Source organism: Crotalus tigris, unplaced genomic scaffold (assembly GCF_016545835.1).
Source record: "Crotalus tigris isolate CLP2741 ecotype Arizona unplaced genomic scaffold, ASM1654583v1 scf7180000017536.10889498, whole genome shotgun sequence".
Classification (NCBI taxonomy): domain Eukaryota; kingdom Metazoa; phylum Chordata; class Lepidosauria; order Squamata; family Viperidae; genus Crotalus; species Crotalus tigris.
This window is the reverse complement of record NW_024096460.1, coordinates 6,705,588-6,718,965: the sequence shown is the minus strand read 5'-3', so window position 1 is coordinate 6,718,965 and position 13,378 is coordinate 6,705,588. Positions and strand designations below refer to the sequence as shown.

Genomic DNA, 13,378 nt, shown 5'->3' with positions numbered 1-13,378 from the left:
TAATGTTGTCAGATTGGCAACTATCTTGCCCTTTGTACTAATTTATACTATAACTTCATGAGGATCCCAGATGATTTATATTCCATGAATTTAGTAGTGTGCTGTAGCTGAAAATGCTATAAAAATCATCTTAGCAATATCGTCAGACATGTTAGAGGAACCATATTTTTTTCATTCATTTTTCTATATTACTTAAGTAGCCTGTGCAAGCAAAGTTGCTGATTGTGTTCTGTCTCTCAGTTCAGAACTTTTCTTTGGCTATTACTCAGGAGAGTTTCAAATCTCCAAAGCTTTTCTAATGAAAAATTTCTAAATTCTGATTTAATCAAGGAAATTGAAATACTGCCTAAGGCATAATGATGGAGTTTCTTTGTGTTGCTTTGAATTTCATTACCCTCAGCTTCAACTCTTTTCATTTCAGTTATTGATGGCAGGCATGGCTACTGGAAGCATTCTTAATTTTGCACACTTGTGCATGTGTCTGTGTGTATATATCAAAAGCGATATTCTAGATATAGCAATATATTACTCAATGATCTTCTGCCTGAGAAAAATGGGTAGGAGCTACAGTACGTTATCATCATTTAAAATGCCAGTGGAACTTATCTTCATAATTACAAGGCTTTCAGGATATTGATATGTCTGTGAACCTTCATTTTAGTCAAGGTGAAATACAGAAAACTGCTTCAGACTATTGGTCCAACTACTTCACTATTTCTGCTTCACAATATATAGACCCCCCACGCTAGATGGATCTCAAGAATTTCAGATCAAGATCTACCATGAATTATTAGGCTTATTTCTGGGACGTTGGGCAACCCAATTCACATGCACAGCTATTGAATTTTATCAAATATTTTTTGGGGAAAAGTAACTATGTATACCTTACTATTGTTCAGGCTGTAGTATCCTTAGGAAACAAGACCTCTTTCCCCCAAGGGATTTATTTATTCACATCCACAATGAAGGGGACATTTGAATCCAAGCCATATTTCTTAACTGTTGTCCCAATGAAATGCTGTGTTAGAGACAGTATTATTTTAAATGCTTATTGCTGGCACTGTAACCTGATTCACCATTTAATCAGCCTTGCAAAGTCAGACTACAGTCATATCAATATTCATTATAAATTTAGCTGATATGACTATTTGTATAAAATGGCTTGTTTGCAGCTCAGTATAGCTGATTTGAGGTTTTTTCCCTGTATAAATAATGAATTTTGATTTAAGTACTTTTTATTTACTGAAACAGGGAATAAAAGATTAAAATCTTTCTTAGAAATGTTAAAATGGGTTGACAACTCAGCTTGTCTGTTTTGTTATTTAAAACCAGAACATGTTTTTTTATTAAGCTAACAGACTATTTGTAAACCGACAAACCTACTTTGACATACAGAACCTATCCAACTATAAGATTTAAGAAACAGACTCCATGGTACTTTCTAGAGATGAAAGTCTAGTATAGTGATGGCGAACCTTTTAGAGACTGTGCCCAAACTGCAACCCAAAACCCACTTATTTATTGCAAAGTGCCAACACGGCAATTTAATCTGAATACTGAGGTTTTAGTTTAGAAAAAAACTCATACATTAACATCTTTTGTCTTAAAAGAAAAACACAATAACAGCTTTCAAGGATACCAACAACTTTTTACTGAAAGGTAAAAGTTTGCATTTGGCACGCTTTTGAACAATTAATGTTATTTTTGCTGTTTTACGCATGCTGATAATTTGTCTAACCTTGGCTTATACGTTGTAAGTTTGAGAGCAACACATGCAGCACTCAGGTCATCTGTTTGTCTGTTTCTGGTGTCAGATTTGATATAATTCAAAGCTGAAAACAGTGCTCTCACTCTGGAGGCTTGTTTTGGCTAAGGAAGGGGCTTGAGAAATGGCTTTTTCCTACAAAAACTTAGCCAAAGAGCAAGGCGCGCATGCCCACAGACAGGGCTCCAAGTGCCCCCTCTGGCACGCGTGCCATAAGTTTGCCACCACTGGTCTAATAATTCCAGTGGGCTTTATATGCACTTGTATAAAGGCTGGTAATTCTCTTAAACATTTCAGAAATAGATTCTATGTCACAGCAGGAAAATATTGTTATTCCTGGATCCTTTGAAATTAGAAAAAAAAGTTAGTTCCTCTGAGTTCCCGTAAACTATACACTAAAGCAATTGTTTTGCAACCTTGGCAATTTCCAGTGTATAGACTTCAATTCCCAGGATTCTTATCAATGGCACGCTAACTATAGAATTCTGGAATTTGTAGTCCACACACCTAGAAATTACTTGTCAAAAACAGATCATGCCAGACAAATCTTATTGCATTCTTTAACCAATTGACAAAATTAGTGGATCAGAGGAATGCTGTGGATATAATTTACTTGGACTTCAGTAAGACATTTGATAAAGTAGATCACAACCTACTACTTGATAAGATAGAAAAATGTGGGTTAGACAGCATCACCACCAGATGGCTCCGTAGCTGGCTGACCGGCCGTACTCAGCATGTGGTCCTCAATGGAACCGCATCTACATGGAGTGAAGTGTGTAGTGGGGTGCCCCAGGGCTGTTCTGGGCCCTGTGCTCTTCAACATCTTCATCAACGATTTTGACGAGGAGATAGATGGAGAAATCATCAAATTTGCAGATGACACCAAGCTGGCAGGAATAGCCAACACTCCAGAAGACAGGCTTAGGATACAGGAGGATCTGGACAGACTTAAACACTTCGCACTATCTAACAAAATGAAATTCAATGGTGAAAAAAGTAAGGTTCTATATTTAGGCAAGAAAAACCAAATGCACAGGTATAGTATAGGGGGCACCTTGCTCAATAGTAGTAACTGTGAGAGGGACCTCGGAGTCCTAGTGGACAATCACTTAAATATGAGCCAGCAGTGTGCTGCAGCTGCCAAAAAGGCCAACACAGTGCTGGGCTGCATTTACAGAGGGATAGAATCAAGAGCACGTGAGGCATTAATACCACTTTACAATGCCTTGGTAAGGCCACACTTGGAATACTGCATCCAGTTTTGGTCACCACGATGTAAAAAAGATGTTGAGACTCTAGAAAGAGTACAGGGAAGAGCAACAAAGATGATTAGGGGACTGGAGGCTAAAGCATATAAGGAAAGGCTGCTGAAATTGGGTATGTCTAGTTTAATGAAGAGAAGGACGAGGGGGGACATGATAGCAGTATCCTAATATCTCAGGGGCTGCCACAAAGAAGAGGGAGTCAAGCTATTTTCCAAAGCGCCTGAAGGCAGGACAAGAAGCAACAGATGGAAACTAATCAAGGAGAGAAGCAACCTAGAACTAAGGAGAAACTTCCTGACAGTTAGAACAATTAACCAATGGAACAACCTGCCTCCAGAAGTGGTGAATGCTCCAATACTAGAAGTTTTTAAGAAGAGACTGGACAGCCATTTGTCTGAAATGGTATAGGGTTTCCTGCCTGAGCAGGGGGTTGGACTAGATGACCTCCAAGGTCTTTTCCAACTTTACTATTATTATTATATCGATCATCGCACAGTCAGCCAGATGTTCAGACTGGATTTGGCATTTTGTCTACCTATCAAGTCCTTACCCAGGACCTGGGATAAGCAGATCTGGATGTTTGATGGTATTACAGATATCGTCGCAGGATGGAAGCAATTCCTAGCAAGGCCGCCTTTTGCAATTGACTAATAGCGAATTTGTCAATGCCAATGGTGTTCAAGTGCTACTCCAGTTGTTTTGGGATTGCACCCAAGGAGCCTATTACTATTGGTACTACCCTTGCTTGCTTTTGCCACAGTCTTTCTATTTCTATTTGTAGGTCTTTGTATTTTGTTATCTTCTCAAGTTCTTTCTCGTCTATTCTTCTGTCTCCAGGCACTGCCACGTCCACTATCCAGACTTTTTTGTCTTTCTTATCGACAATTGTTAAGCCTGGGGTGTTATGTTGTTGTTATTATTATTACAGCTGGAAAATACTACAATAAAGATTTATAGCTTTTGCAGAATATCCTCAAGAACTATGCTATATTTAATCTGCAGATTACAGCACCCGAAGAAAGTCTGCTACCACCGCTTCAAGGAAAGTTGAAGCTTTTATTTTGCAGAGAGGCTTAAAAGTGTAAACTTTTTTGTACAATTCCTCTTGGAACCAAAGCTTTTTAGACATAGTTAACAGTAAGGAATTTGTTGTCAACAATTGTAGTAAGGGTAGCCAATTTGGATGTTTTGGAAAGGAGACTAGACACAATCATTTTCACACAAGCAGTGGATATTAACTTGATTCAATTTTATAAATTCTTGATCATAGGGAGAATTTGTTAAGTCCTTGTTAATGGGAAGTAATAGTGAAAGGAGGCTTTTGTTATGCAGTCCAGGGGTCCCCAACTCCTGGTCCATGGACCGGTACCGGGCCGCAGCATGCCAGCAACCAGTCCACACAAATAAGCAAAGCCCCATCCATGGGATGAAGGCAGCAAACAAAACCATGCACTCTCCAGTCTGTGGAAAAACCTTTCTCCAAGGAACTGGTCCCCGGTGCCCAAAAGGTGGGGATCTCTGATCCAGTCCAGTTTTGTTGAACGTGTCAAATACATTCAGGTAACTATTGTGTGGCAGAAAATGCTGGCATGATCCAGCAATGTTCTGAAGATTTTTGGTATGAGAACTAAAACAGTGATAATGATGAAGATAAAAAACAAAATCTTAAAATATGCATCTTTGTTTATTCTATAGCTTAACAGATTTGTAGACTGACACCTCAATATTATGTTTGTTTTGGCTTTTTGAATTATATTGCATGTTACTCTCTTTGCCATACTATGAGCTGCTCAAAGTCACTTTGGGTTGTGTGACACCTAAATCAAGTGAATTCAATTAATATTATTTCAGTAATTTGTCTGTTACTGAAAATAAGACTATTCTGCATAAATTAATCATTTATCAATCATTTCAGAAACAAAAGGAACAAAAAAAGGAAATGAAGACAAAAAGTATGATGAAAAATTTGAAGCAACTGAATAACAATGCATTACTTAATAAGTTTCACACTGCAAACTCTATTAGTATAGATCCTTGCTTAATGAAGCTGAGAGCAGAAATTTCATCACTAAGTGATGCAGCTGCAAGTCAAATAACCCACATGACAATGCTGCTTAGTGACAACAGTTCCAGCAGTCCCAGTTGCCACCATAAAGCAAGGACCTCGAGTCTGTGATCTGCAATTTCCCACCAACTTCCCCCTTAACAAAAGCTGCCGGGAAGGCCGGAAATCACGATCATGGAACCGTAGAACACTGTGACAGCTCTAAGTACAAGGAACAGTTATAACTAACACTCTTTCAGCATAGTTCTAAGTTTGAACATTCAGTAAAAGAGTGGTCATTAAACAAGGAACACCTGTGTGTTTCTTTTCTATGTATTAGGCATGGTGAAAGACCAGTTTTTACAACTTGACACATGAGATTACTGATTATCATAATTGAACAAATGACATATATTCAGCACACAAAATCAGTAAGAAAAGTATGCATCAAATAAATATTGACATTTAAAAATTCTGATTACACAAATTTAAATGACAATTCACAGCATATAAAGGTGTTGCAGATATATACATGGCATTTTACAATATGAAGGAAATCTTAAAAGAATGCAAAGTAGTTTTTTTTAAAAAAAAGTCCATTTATGACTCAAATGTCAACGTTTATAGAATGACTTCAATCTTCAATACCGTTTGCATTGAAAATGGTCTAGACAGAAAGGTATTCTTTGAACTTCTCCATGACAGCACTCATCCTGTCAGCAGGGATTACCATCACTGTTCGTAAAGGCTTCATAGGTATATCTTCAAAAGACCATCTGCCTCCCAAACATGAGTCACTCTCTTCTTCTACTGAATAACTGAATTTCAGCACTGATTGCTATTTGAAAAAGAAAAAAAAACTAAATTGATTTGGATTATTTCTCAAGAGGAGAAAAAAAGTATGTAATTAGAGGATACAAAATTAAACGCCAAGCAAGACATTTAATGAAAACCAGCTACAACTGAAATTCTTGAAGGTTGGAACTGCCTCCACCTAAATCAATGTATAAGTTATGGCAGTGAGAACAACATAAACTACTATTCCTTTGTCAGCCAAGCATAAGGTTAAAACAGTTGTTTCAGATTTGAGACAGTAGAGAATCCAGCTCTAGAGACCAGTTCCAAAAATCTTCTATTCAAGGCAGATACTTCCTAGCTAGATCTGTAGTGGTAATCCACAGAATAAGTACACAAGAGTTAAGGGCAAGTAGTCAAATCATACATGGGTTTATCAGTATGGCAGTTGTCCATGCCAAACAATTTATTGTCTACATACCATAGTAATTTCACACTAGAAATAAAAAGCTTAAACCACAAAACTGCAACACTGCCTGAAGTTGCTGGGAGTCGGGCAGTGTATAAGCGTAATAAGTAAATATGTGAATCAAAATACATTTGGGAAATTGAACTAAACAATAGTTTCACCTCATAGAAAAATTCTTCTTCAGCATTTGAAAACATTAGCTCTGCCTTCTGGTAGGTACCACTTCCTCTTTTTTTAGCATTCTTCTTATTAGTGTAAGTCTTGCTCATGAGAAGGTAGAAGTAGCATTTGCCACAAGGTTTGTTTGTACGCTGAGCTTCCGCTATTTCTTTCCTAGAAGTAAACATGCTAATTACATTAAAGATCAAGGACAAAGCATTTGTGTTATATCCCACCTCATCCCACAAACTGTAACCACTACAGCAACGTGTTAATATTTAGAAGAAAATATGATTGTTTTAACGTATTCTCCAGCTACTGTGCAACTGTGAAAACCACATAATTCAATTTGCATGCAATATATTGCTAAATATTTATGTCCCTTACAAACAATATTTCCATAATTAAGTAAAATAATCTTATTCACAATACGTTTGAATTAAATATCATATTAGATAACAATATTAAAATGCTGGGCTTCATTTCTTTGGCTCTGTTCTTTATATGTATTCTCCCTTTTTTCCTCCTATTCTAGATATTTCCATTTAAATAAAGTTTCAGAGGTCGTCCAAGGATAAAAATTACAGTTCAAAAATGATTTGGGAGAAGCACTTACTGCAGTTGCTGGTGCATAGGCAGAGCAATCTGGGGAGGAACATTAATGAATCTTTCACTTAGTAGAAAGCCCACAGGCTTAGTAGTGTCACTTAAAAGCTTATCCAGCTGCTCAACCACATCCTGTTCACAGTTCTTCTCACACTGACTTAAGACCAGTTCTTTAATTTGCTCAGCACATTCAGTACCCTAGGAATCAAAGGCCAGATCTTTTTTGTGGTACAAAATAATTGTTTATATAAGACAACTTGAAAAGCAAACCACTGGGCATTATTTCTAGACATAGCAAAATCACAGCTTTTAATAATTTGAAAGGATTTCTTTTAAAATTATTCATTCAATTCTCCCAACAGAGATTCTTAACCTTTTTGTATCATTGACCCCTTTTTGTCTGGTTAAGCCTAGAAACCCCTTCACAGAAAAAATGTATTAAAATAAAATACGTATAGATTGTACTACAAAGGAAACCAATTATACTCAGTTATCAAAACATTAAAATTATCAAATATGTGATATAAAATAAAATCAAATGTTTTTCTCCACTCTAATTCATAGACCCCCCCTCCCCGAAATGTATTCATGGATTCTCAAAGAGACTCTTTCTATTCTAGTTCACAGCTGCAAAGCAGCTATATGAATCAAAGTCCTAATAAAAATATGAAATGCTTCCAGCCTAGATTAATTCAAGAAAAGTAACAAATGCCTAACTTCTACCTTAAACAAAAATATGCCTGAAATAAAAGTAACCTCATTATTTTTGAATTCCAGTGAAATACATAACAATTTCGCATTACTAACCAATTGCTTGTTAAGATCTTCTGCTACTACAAATGAGAGTAACTATTTCAAATCTCAAGGGCTAATATTATTACAGCAATAGACAACTTGCATAATGTCATGCTTTTTCTTATCTTCTAGAGCACTAGGTACCCCAAAAAGCAGACTACAGACATAATGCAAGCAGTTACAAGGAGACATGAAGATGGCTGGTGTGTTATGCTTGATAAGTAAAGGCAATCTAATGACTTGTATTTCATTTTTCTGAATCTGCATCTTCATAAATTTTGGGTGTAGTTGCAAGTAATCCTTGCTTACCAACCACTTGTTCAGCCACCAAAGTTATGATGGTATTGAAAAAAAATCATGTAATGCTCAACTTATGACCTTTTAAAGACTTTGCAGCATTCCTCAGTCACATGATGTCCATTAGTCAGTAAGCCTTCACCTGTGCCTGACCCATAGCTCCTCCCCCTGCAAAGCTCAGAGTGGACAGAAAGGGATTACATGAGAGTAAGATGTTTGCTCTTCTACACAGTGAGAACAATATGATTTTGCCAGCAATGTGATTGCATTGGTGGTGGTGGTGGTGGTAGTGGTGATCAGGTAAAGAAGAGACTAGGTACCGAAACTGCTTGTCTCTTTGCCCCCGTCCTCAGGAGATATTAGGGAAAGGAATTTCAAGAGAGCGGAATGAAATGAGACTGCATCTTTCAATGTTTACAAGGCAGTAAGCAGGCACTCAAGCTTTCCAAAGGAAGGGGGAGCAGTTAGGAGGCAAACACAACCTGAAGGTGTGAAATTGAGTGGTTTATCTCTTTCCAGTTAAAAAGCAAAGTCCAAGTCACATGATTTTTCATTTAGTGACCACTTTGCTTAGCAGGCCCCAATTGTACCCGAAGATGCTTTTTCACGAAGCAACTGGACTTTCTTGTTACATCTTGACTTGTCCCAATTGTTGTTGCTAAACAAGGACCAGCTGTATAATAACTGTCAAGCATTCCAATATTTCACTGTCAAATTAAGTTAATATTGATGTATTAATTGATGTGCTTATGATCACTGACCTTCCTTTCTGTTAAATTTAAGAGGCTTATAAAGCCAAAAACCTCCTCCTCATCATCATCTTCATCATCATCACTTTCATCTGTAACTTTGGTTTGCTATGAAACAGAAAACAAACAAATATAGCTATTGGTTGTTCTGTTCAACATTTTAAGATTTTCCCCCAATATAGCCGTCCTAACTGGGCATGCTTCAACTCCCAGAATTTCCTGTCAGCATGGACAATAGAATTTATAATCCAACAAATTAAAAAATAGCCAAGCTTGAAAAGGCCAGCTCTATTTAAGTTAAAATATACAAGCTAATTTTTCAGAGTAATGTAACATAAAAGGACTAATACTGTAAACGTTATATTCAGTAGAAAAAAAGGAGAATGTTTCATTGGAAAAGGCAGCATTAAAGTATTTAGTTTTCAACCCCAGCTTAACTATCTGCATTATAGGACCCAAGGATAAATCAATTCAGAGTTGCATATTTATGGAACCACCACTATGAAGTTCTTCTCTTTTGCACTTGCCACTTTCATTAATCTTATAGCACATACAACAAAATTTATCTTAATATTTAAGAAGAATCATTTTGATAAAGTTAATCTTTAAGGCAACTTATCCCAAATTAAAACTTTAGAATGTTAACCATATTGGTGAATGCCTGGGAACCTGTGACTAACTATACAATTGGAGCAAAAAGAATAAGCAAATGTATTTATGTTGTAAAATGCTTGGAGCTTTGGGAGCAGTGGAGCACATACGTTATTAAATAAACAAGATTATTCAGAAGCATGCCTATTAAGTGCAGTAGAGACACAAGCACATGGACTTGGGTTGTATCATTTCCATAAGAGCATTATCTGCAAATATAACCTTCTGGAATCGATCCTTAATCATGTAGATGCCATTGTGATTTTTCTACATCTCAATTCCACAATACACTCTCATGTTTATGATGATGACCAAAACTACACATTGCATAGTATTCCAACTCTGGCTATATATTTTATGATTGTACTGAATTGGCAGTTTTATTTTCAATTCCCTTGAAACTGTCTTTCTTTAATGGTAGCTATTTGCAATTGTAATGATAGCTATCCAGATTTAAAGATATGCTTTCTGACCAATTGTTATCAGCTCAAATCCCACAAACCTTTTTGTACAATCTAAGTTTTTCAAGCAACTTTGTACTTGCTTATATACTGATCAATATCTAGAACTACAATATTGTAGGAAATGGCACTTTCCTCAATTTGCTGAATTACATAATGAATTACATAAAAGGTGAACTTGAACAATTCTATCTAGTCCCTGAAATGCTGTATCAATTATGGGCAGCTTCATCTTTTTCAGCAGTAACAGTGAATTACACAATTACATCAAAATTGTAACCTATTTGCTCTATGGTTCTAGCAATTAACTGGCAGCCTATGCAAATTGATACTGCTCAGCCTAAAATGTGTCTAGAACATGGGTCTTCAAACATGGCAACTTTAAGACTTGTGGACTTCAACTCCCAGAATTCCTCAGCCAGCCATGAGGAATCCCAGGAATTGAAGTCTACAAGTCTTAAAAGTTGCCATGTTTGAAGACCTGTGGTCTAGAAGTAGAGGGAAATTGTTGGAACTGTCTTGTTGGAACTGTCTTAATATTCCAGTAATTCCATAGAAAATTCAAGTTATGATTATATTGTAGAAATAGCATATAAGAAGAGAAGCTATGAAGTTAAATGGATCTAGAAACATGAGCATTGTGAAGATGAACCTTCAGCAATATATGATTGTCTGAATAAAATTACTCACAGATAATGCATGATATCAGAGTCACAACAATGTGAGGGCAAGACTAAAAATCTTATTCTAACCCCAACAGTATGTAAATTAAGAAAATATGAGAAGACACTATACCTTGATAACACTTCCAATGTGATTTTGTTGTATCAATATATCAGTCAGATCACCTGTATTAATAGAAGCCTTTAGAAATAGCTGTGAGAAAAGAGACTTTTATTTAATATAATGTAATCTGTATGTGAAATCAGATTTGACAGGTAAAGTCACATTTAACACTGGGTAGGTAGAGAGTTATAACATTCATTTCCAAGAATTAAGCCGATATTCAAATGATCATATAACTTTCTACATAATATGCTTATGATTTAATTTTATAATATCTAACATTCTGCACTCATTTTACTCACTGAGATTTAATATTCCAAATCACTTTGGTAAATTAATGTGTTCCACAGCTATGTACTTTTAAATCAAACTGAAATTCAAAATTGTAAACTTTATATTCCTTTCCCTCCCAATAAACTGCTAGAAATAACAGAACAGCATTGTTGTGTGGTTAAAATTAGCAACAGCACCTAGACTTACATACCACCCCATAGTGCTTTACACCAATCTCGGAGCAGTTTACAATGTCAGCATATTGACCCAAACAATCTGGGCCCTCTTTTTATCGATCTTGGAAGGATGGAAGGCTGAGTTAACTTTGAGCCCTGTCAGGATTGAACTCCTGACTGTGGGCAGAGTTAGCCTGCAGTACTGCATTCTAACTACTGTGCTACCAGGACTCCTATGTTCTCAGAATGTGACAAACACAACTCACTTGTCTACAATGATTTAGGAATAGTTAAAGAATCATTATTTAGTCAAGAATCATTATTTTAAAAGACAAAAATTAAAATCCAGGGTCACAACAAAAGCATACATACCTGTTGTAGTAACTTTTTTATTCCATTTTTATCATCATCAGTTATTGTATGCGCTTCAAATTCAATGTTTACTTCCTATGAAAAAAGAGAAATAATGCACATTAGTATCCATACAGCTTTATCAATTTTTACAATCTAGCCAAATAAAGATTTGCCAGAAATATAAGGTTCCCCATATTAGCACCTGCTATTTTATGCCTATGATATTAATTCCAAAATTCTTTGTCTCAACTGAAGATAAAACCAGTGTAAATCTCTTTTAGATTGACTTTAAATGCAACCACCATGAGAGCAACTGCAATGCCCAATCCCACACAAGCTGCTCCATGCTTCTGACAATCTACCTTACTGGCTGATGGGAGGTGTAGTCCAAAACATTTATAAGGAATCAAAATGGAGAAAGGCTCTTCCAGGTTTTGGTGGCAAGGAAATGCACTTTGTCTATGTTCCCAGGCCTCCTATTTTGGTTGCTATCATTCATATGGGTTGAAGATTGAAACCCAGAAGAACAGGAAACGTGGGAGAGTGGAAACAGGAATTAAGAAATCAATCAATCAGAATAGAACTGGAAGGGACCTTGGAGGTCTTCTAGTACAAACCCTCCCTCCCTTCCCCGCTCAAGCAGGAGACCCTATATCATTTCAGACAAATGACTGTTGTCTCTTCTTAAAAATCTCCAGTGATGAACCACCCACAACTTCTGAAGGCAAGCTGTTCCAGTGGTTAATTGTCCCCATTGTTAGGATGTTTCTCCTTACTTCTTCTCTCCTTGATTAGTTTCAATCCGTTGTTTCTTGTCCTGCCTTCTGGTGCTTTGGAAAAGAAGTTGACCCCCTCCTCTCTGCGGCAGCCCCTCAAATACTGGAATACTGCTATCATGTCAACCAATCCTAGTCCTTCTTTTCTCTAGACTAGCCAAACCCAAATCCTGCAACTGTTCTTCATATGTTTTTGTCTCCAGGCCTTTAATCATCTTAGTTGCTCTTCTTTGCACTTTTTCCAAAGTCTCAACATCTTTTTTGTAATGTGGTGACTAAAACTGGATACAGTATTCCAGATGTGGTCTTACTAAGATTTTATAAAGCTGTACTAATACTTCACTGATTTTGATTCTGTGCCTCTGTTTATACAACCCAGGATTGTATTAGCTTTTTTGGTTGCTGCCGCACACTGCCGGCTCATATTATTTAAGTGATCGTCCACTAAGACACCAAGGAGTTCTCTCGAATTCACTAATTCGGAGTGAATGGGAAACAAGTGGGAAATAAAGGGGATTTCCAGGCGAAATTACACTGTTAAAAAGGAAACGGCTGCATCTTCTCAGGGGAATGAAGCCAAAGCCAGCAACCAAGCGGCGTTTTTGGAGCCCCCGTCCCCAACCGCACCCCCCTCCCGACTCGAGGCTGCAGACAAATCCGAAGCAGCTCTACCATAGTCAAGAAGCTCTAAAACTCTTGTCCGCTTGCAGGCAGAGGTTGGAAAAGAAGCCGCCGGGCTGGGGGGGCTCAACTCACCTCGTTAATTTCTTCCTCATCTTCCTCGCTATCACTCTCCAGGTCCGAATCAGATGACTGGCCGGCACTGCTTTCCTCCTCCTCCTCCTCCAGCCGAGACTTTGAAGGCCCGTCCGCCTTCCTGCGCTTCGCCCCAGTGGCCATATGCTTTTTTTTTAAATTCCGCTATGCGCATGCGCATGCGCTGGCCGGAAACGT

At 37.3% G+C, this 13,378-nt stretch overlaps 1 protein-coding gene across 1 annotated transcript; it reads right to left on the bottom strand.

The window, feature by feature from the left end:
* Positions 1–4,698: 4,698 nt before the first annotated feature.
* On the bottom strand, positions 4,699–13,352 carry LOC120307759 (BRCA2 and CDKN1A interacting protein). The gene is made up of 7 exons (XM_039342910.1): positions 13,181–13,352; positions 11,667–11,741; positions 10,855–10,935; positions 8,960–9,055; positions 7,117–7,304; positions 6,503–6,674; positions 4,699–5,915 (listed from the first exon to the last, which is right to left on the bottom strand). The coding sequence occupies exons 1-7, from the start codon at positions 13,322–13,324 to the stop codon at positions 5,745–5,747; spliced, it is 927 nt and encodes a 308-aa protein (XP_039198844.1). The 5' UTR covers positions 13,325–13,352; the 3' UTR covers positions 4,699–5,744.
* Positions 13,353–13,378: the final 26 nt, after the last annotated feature.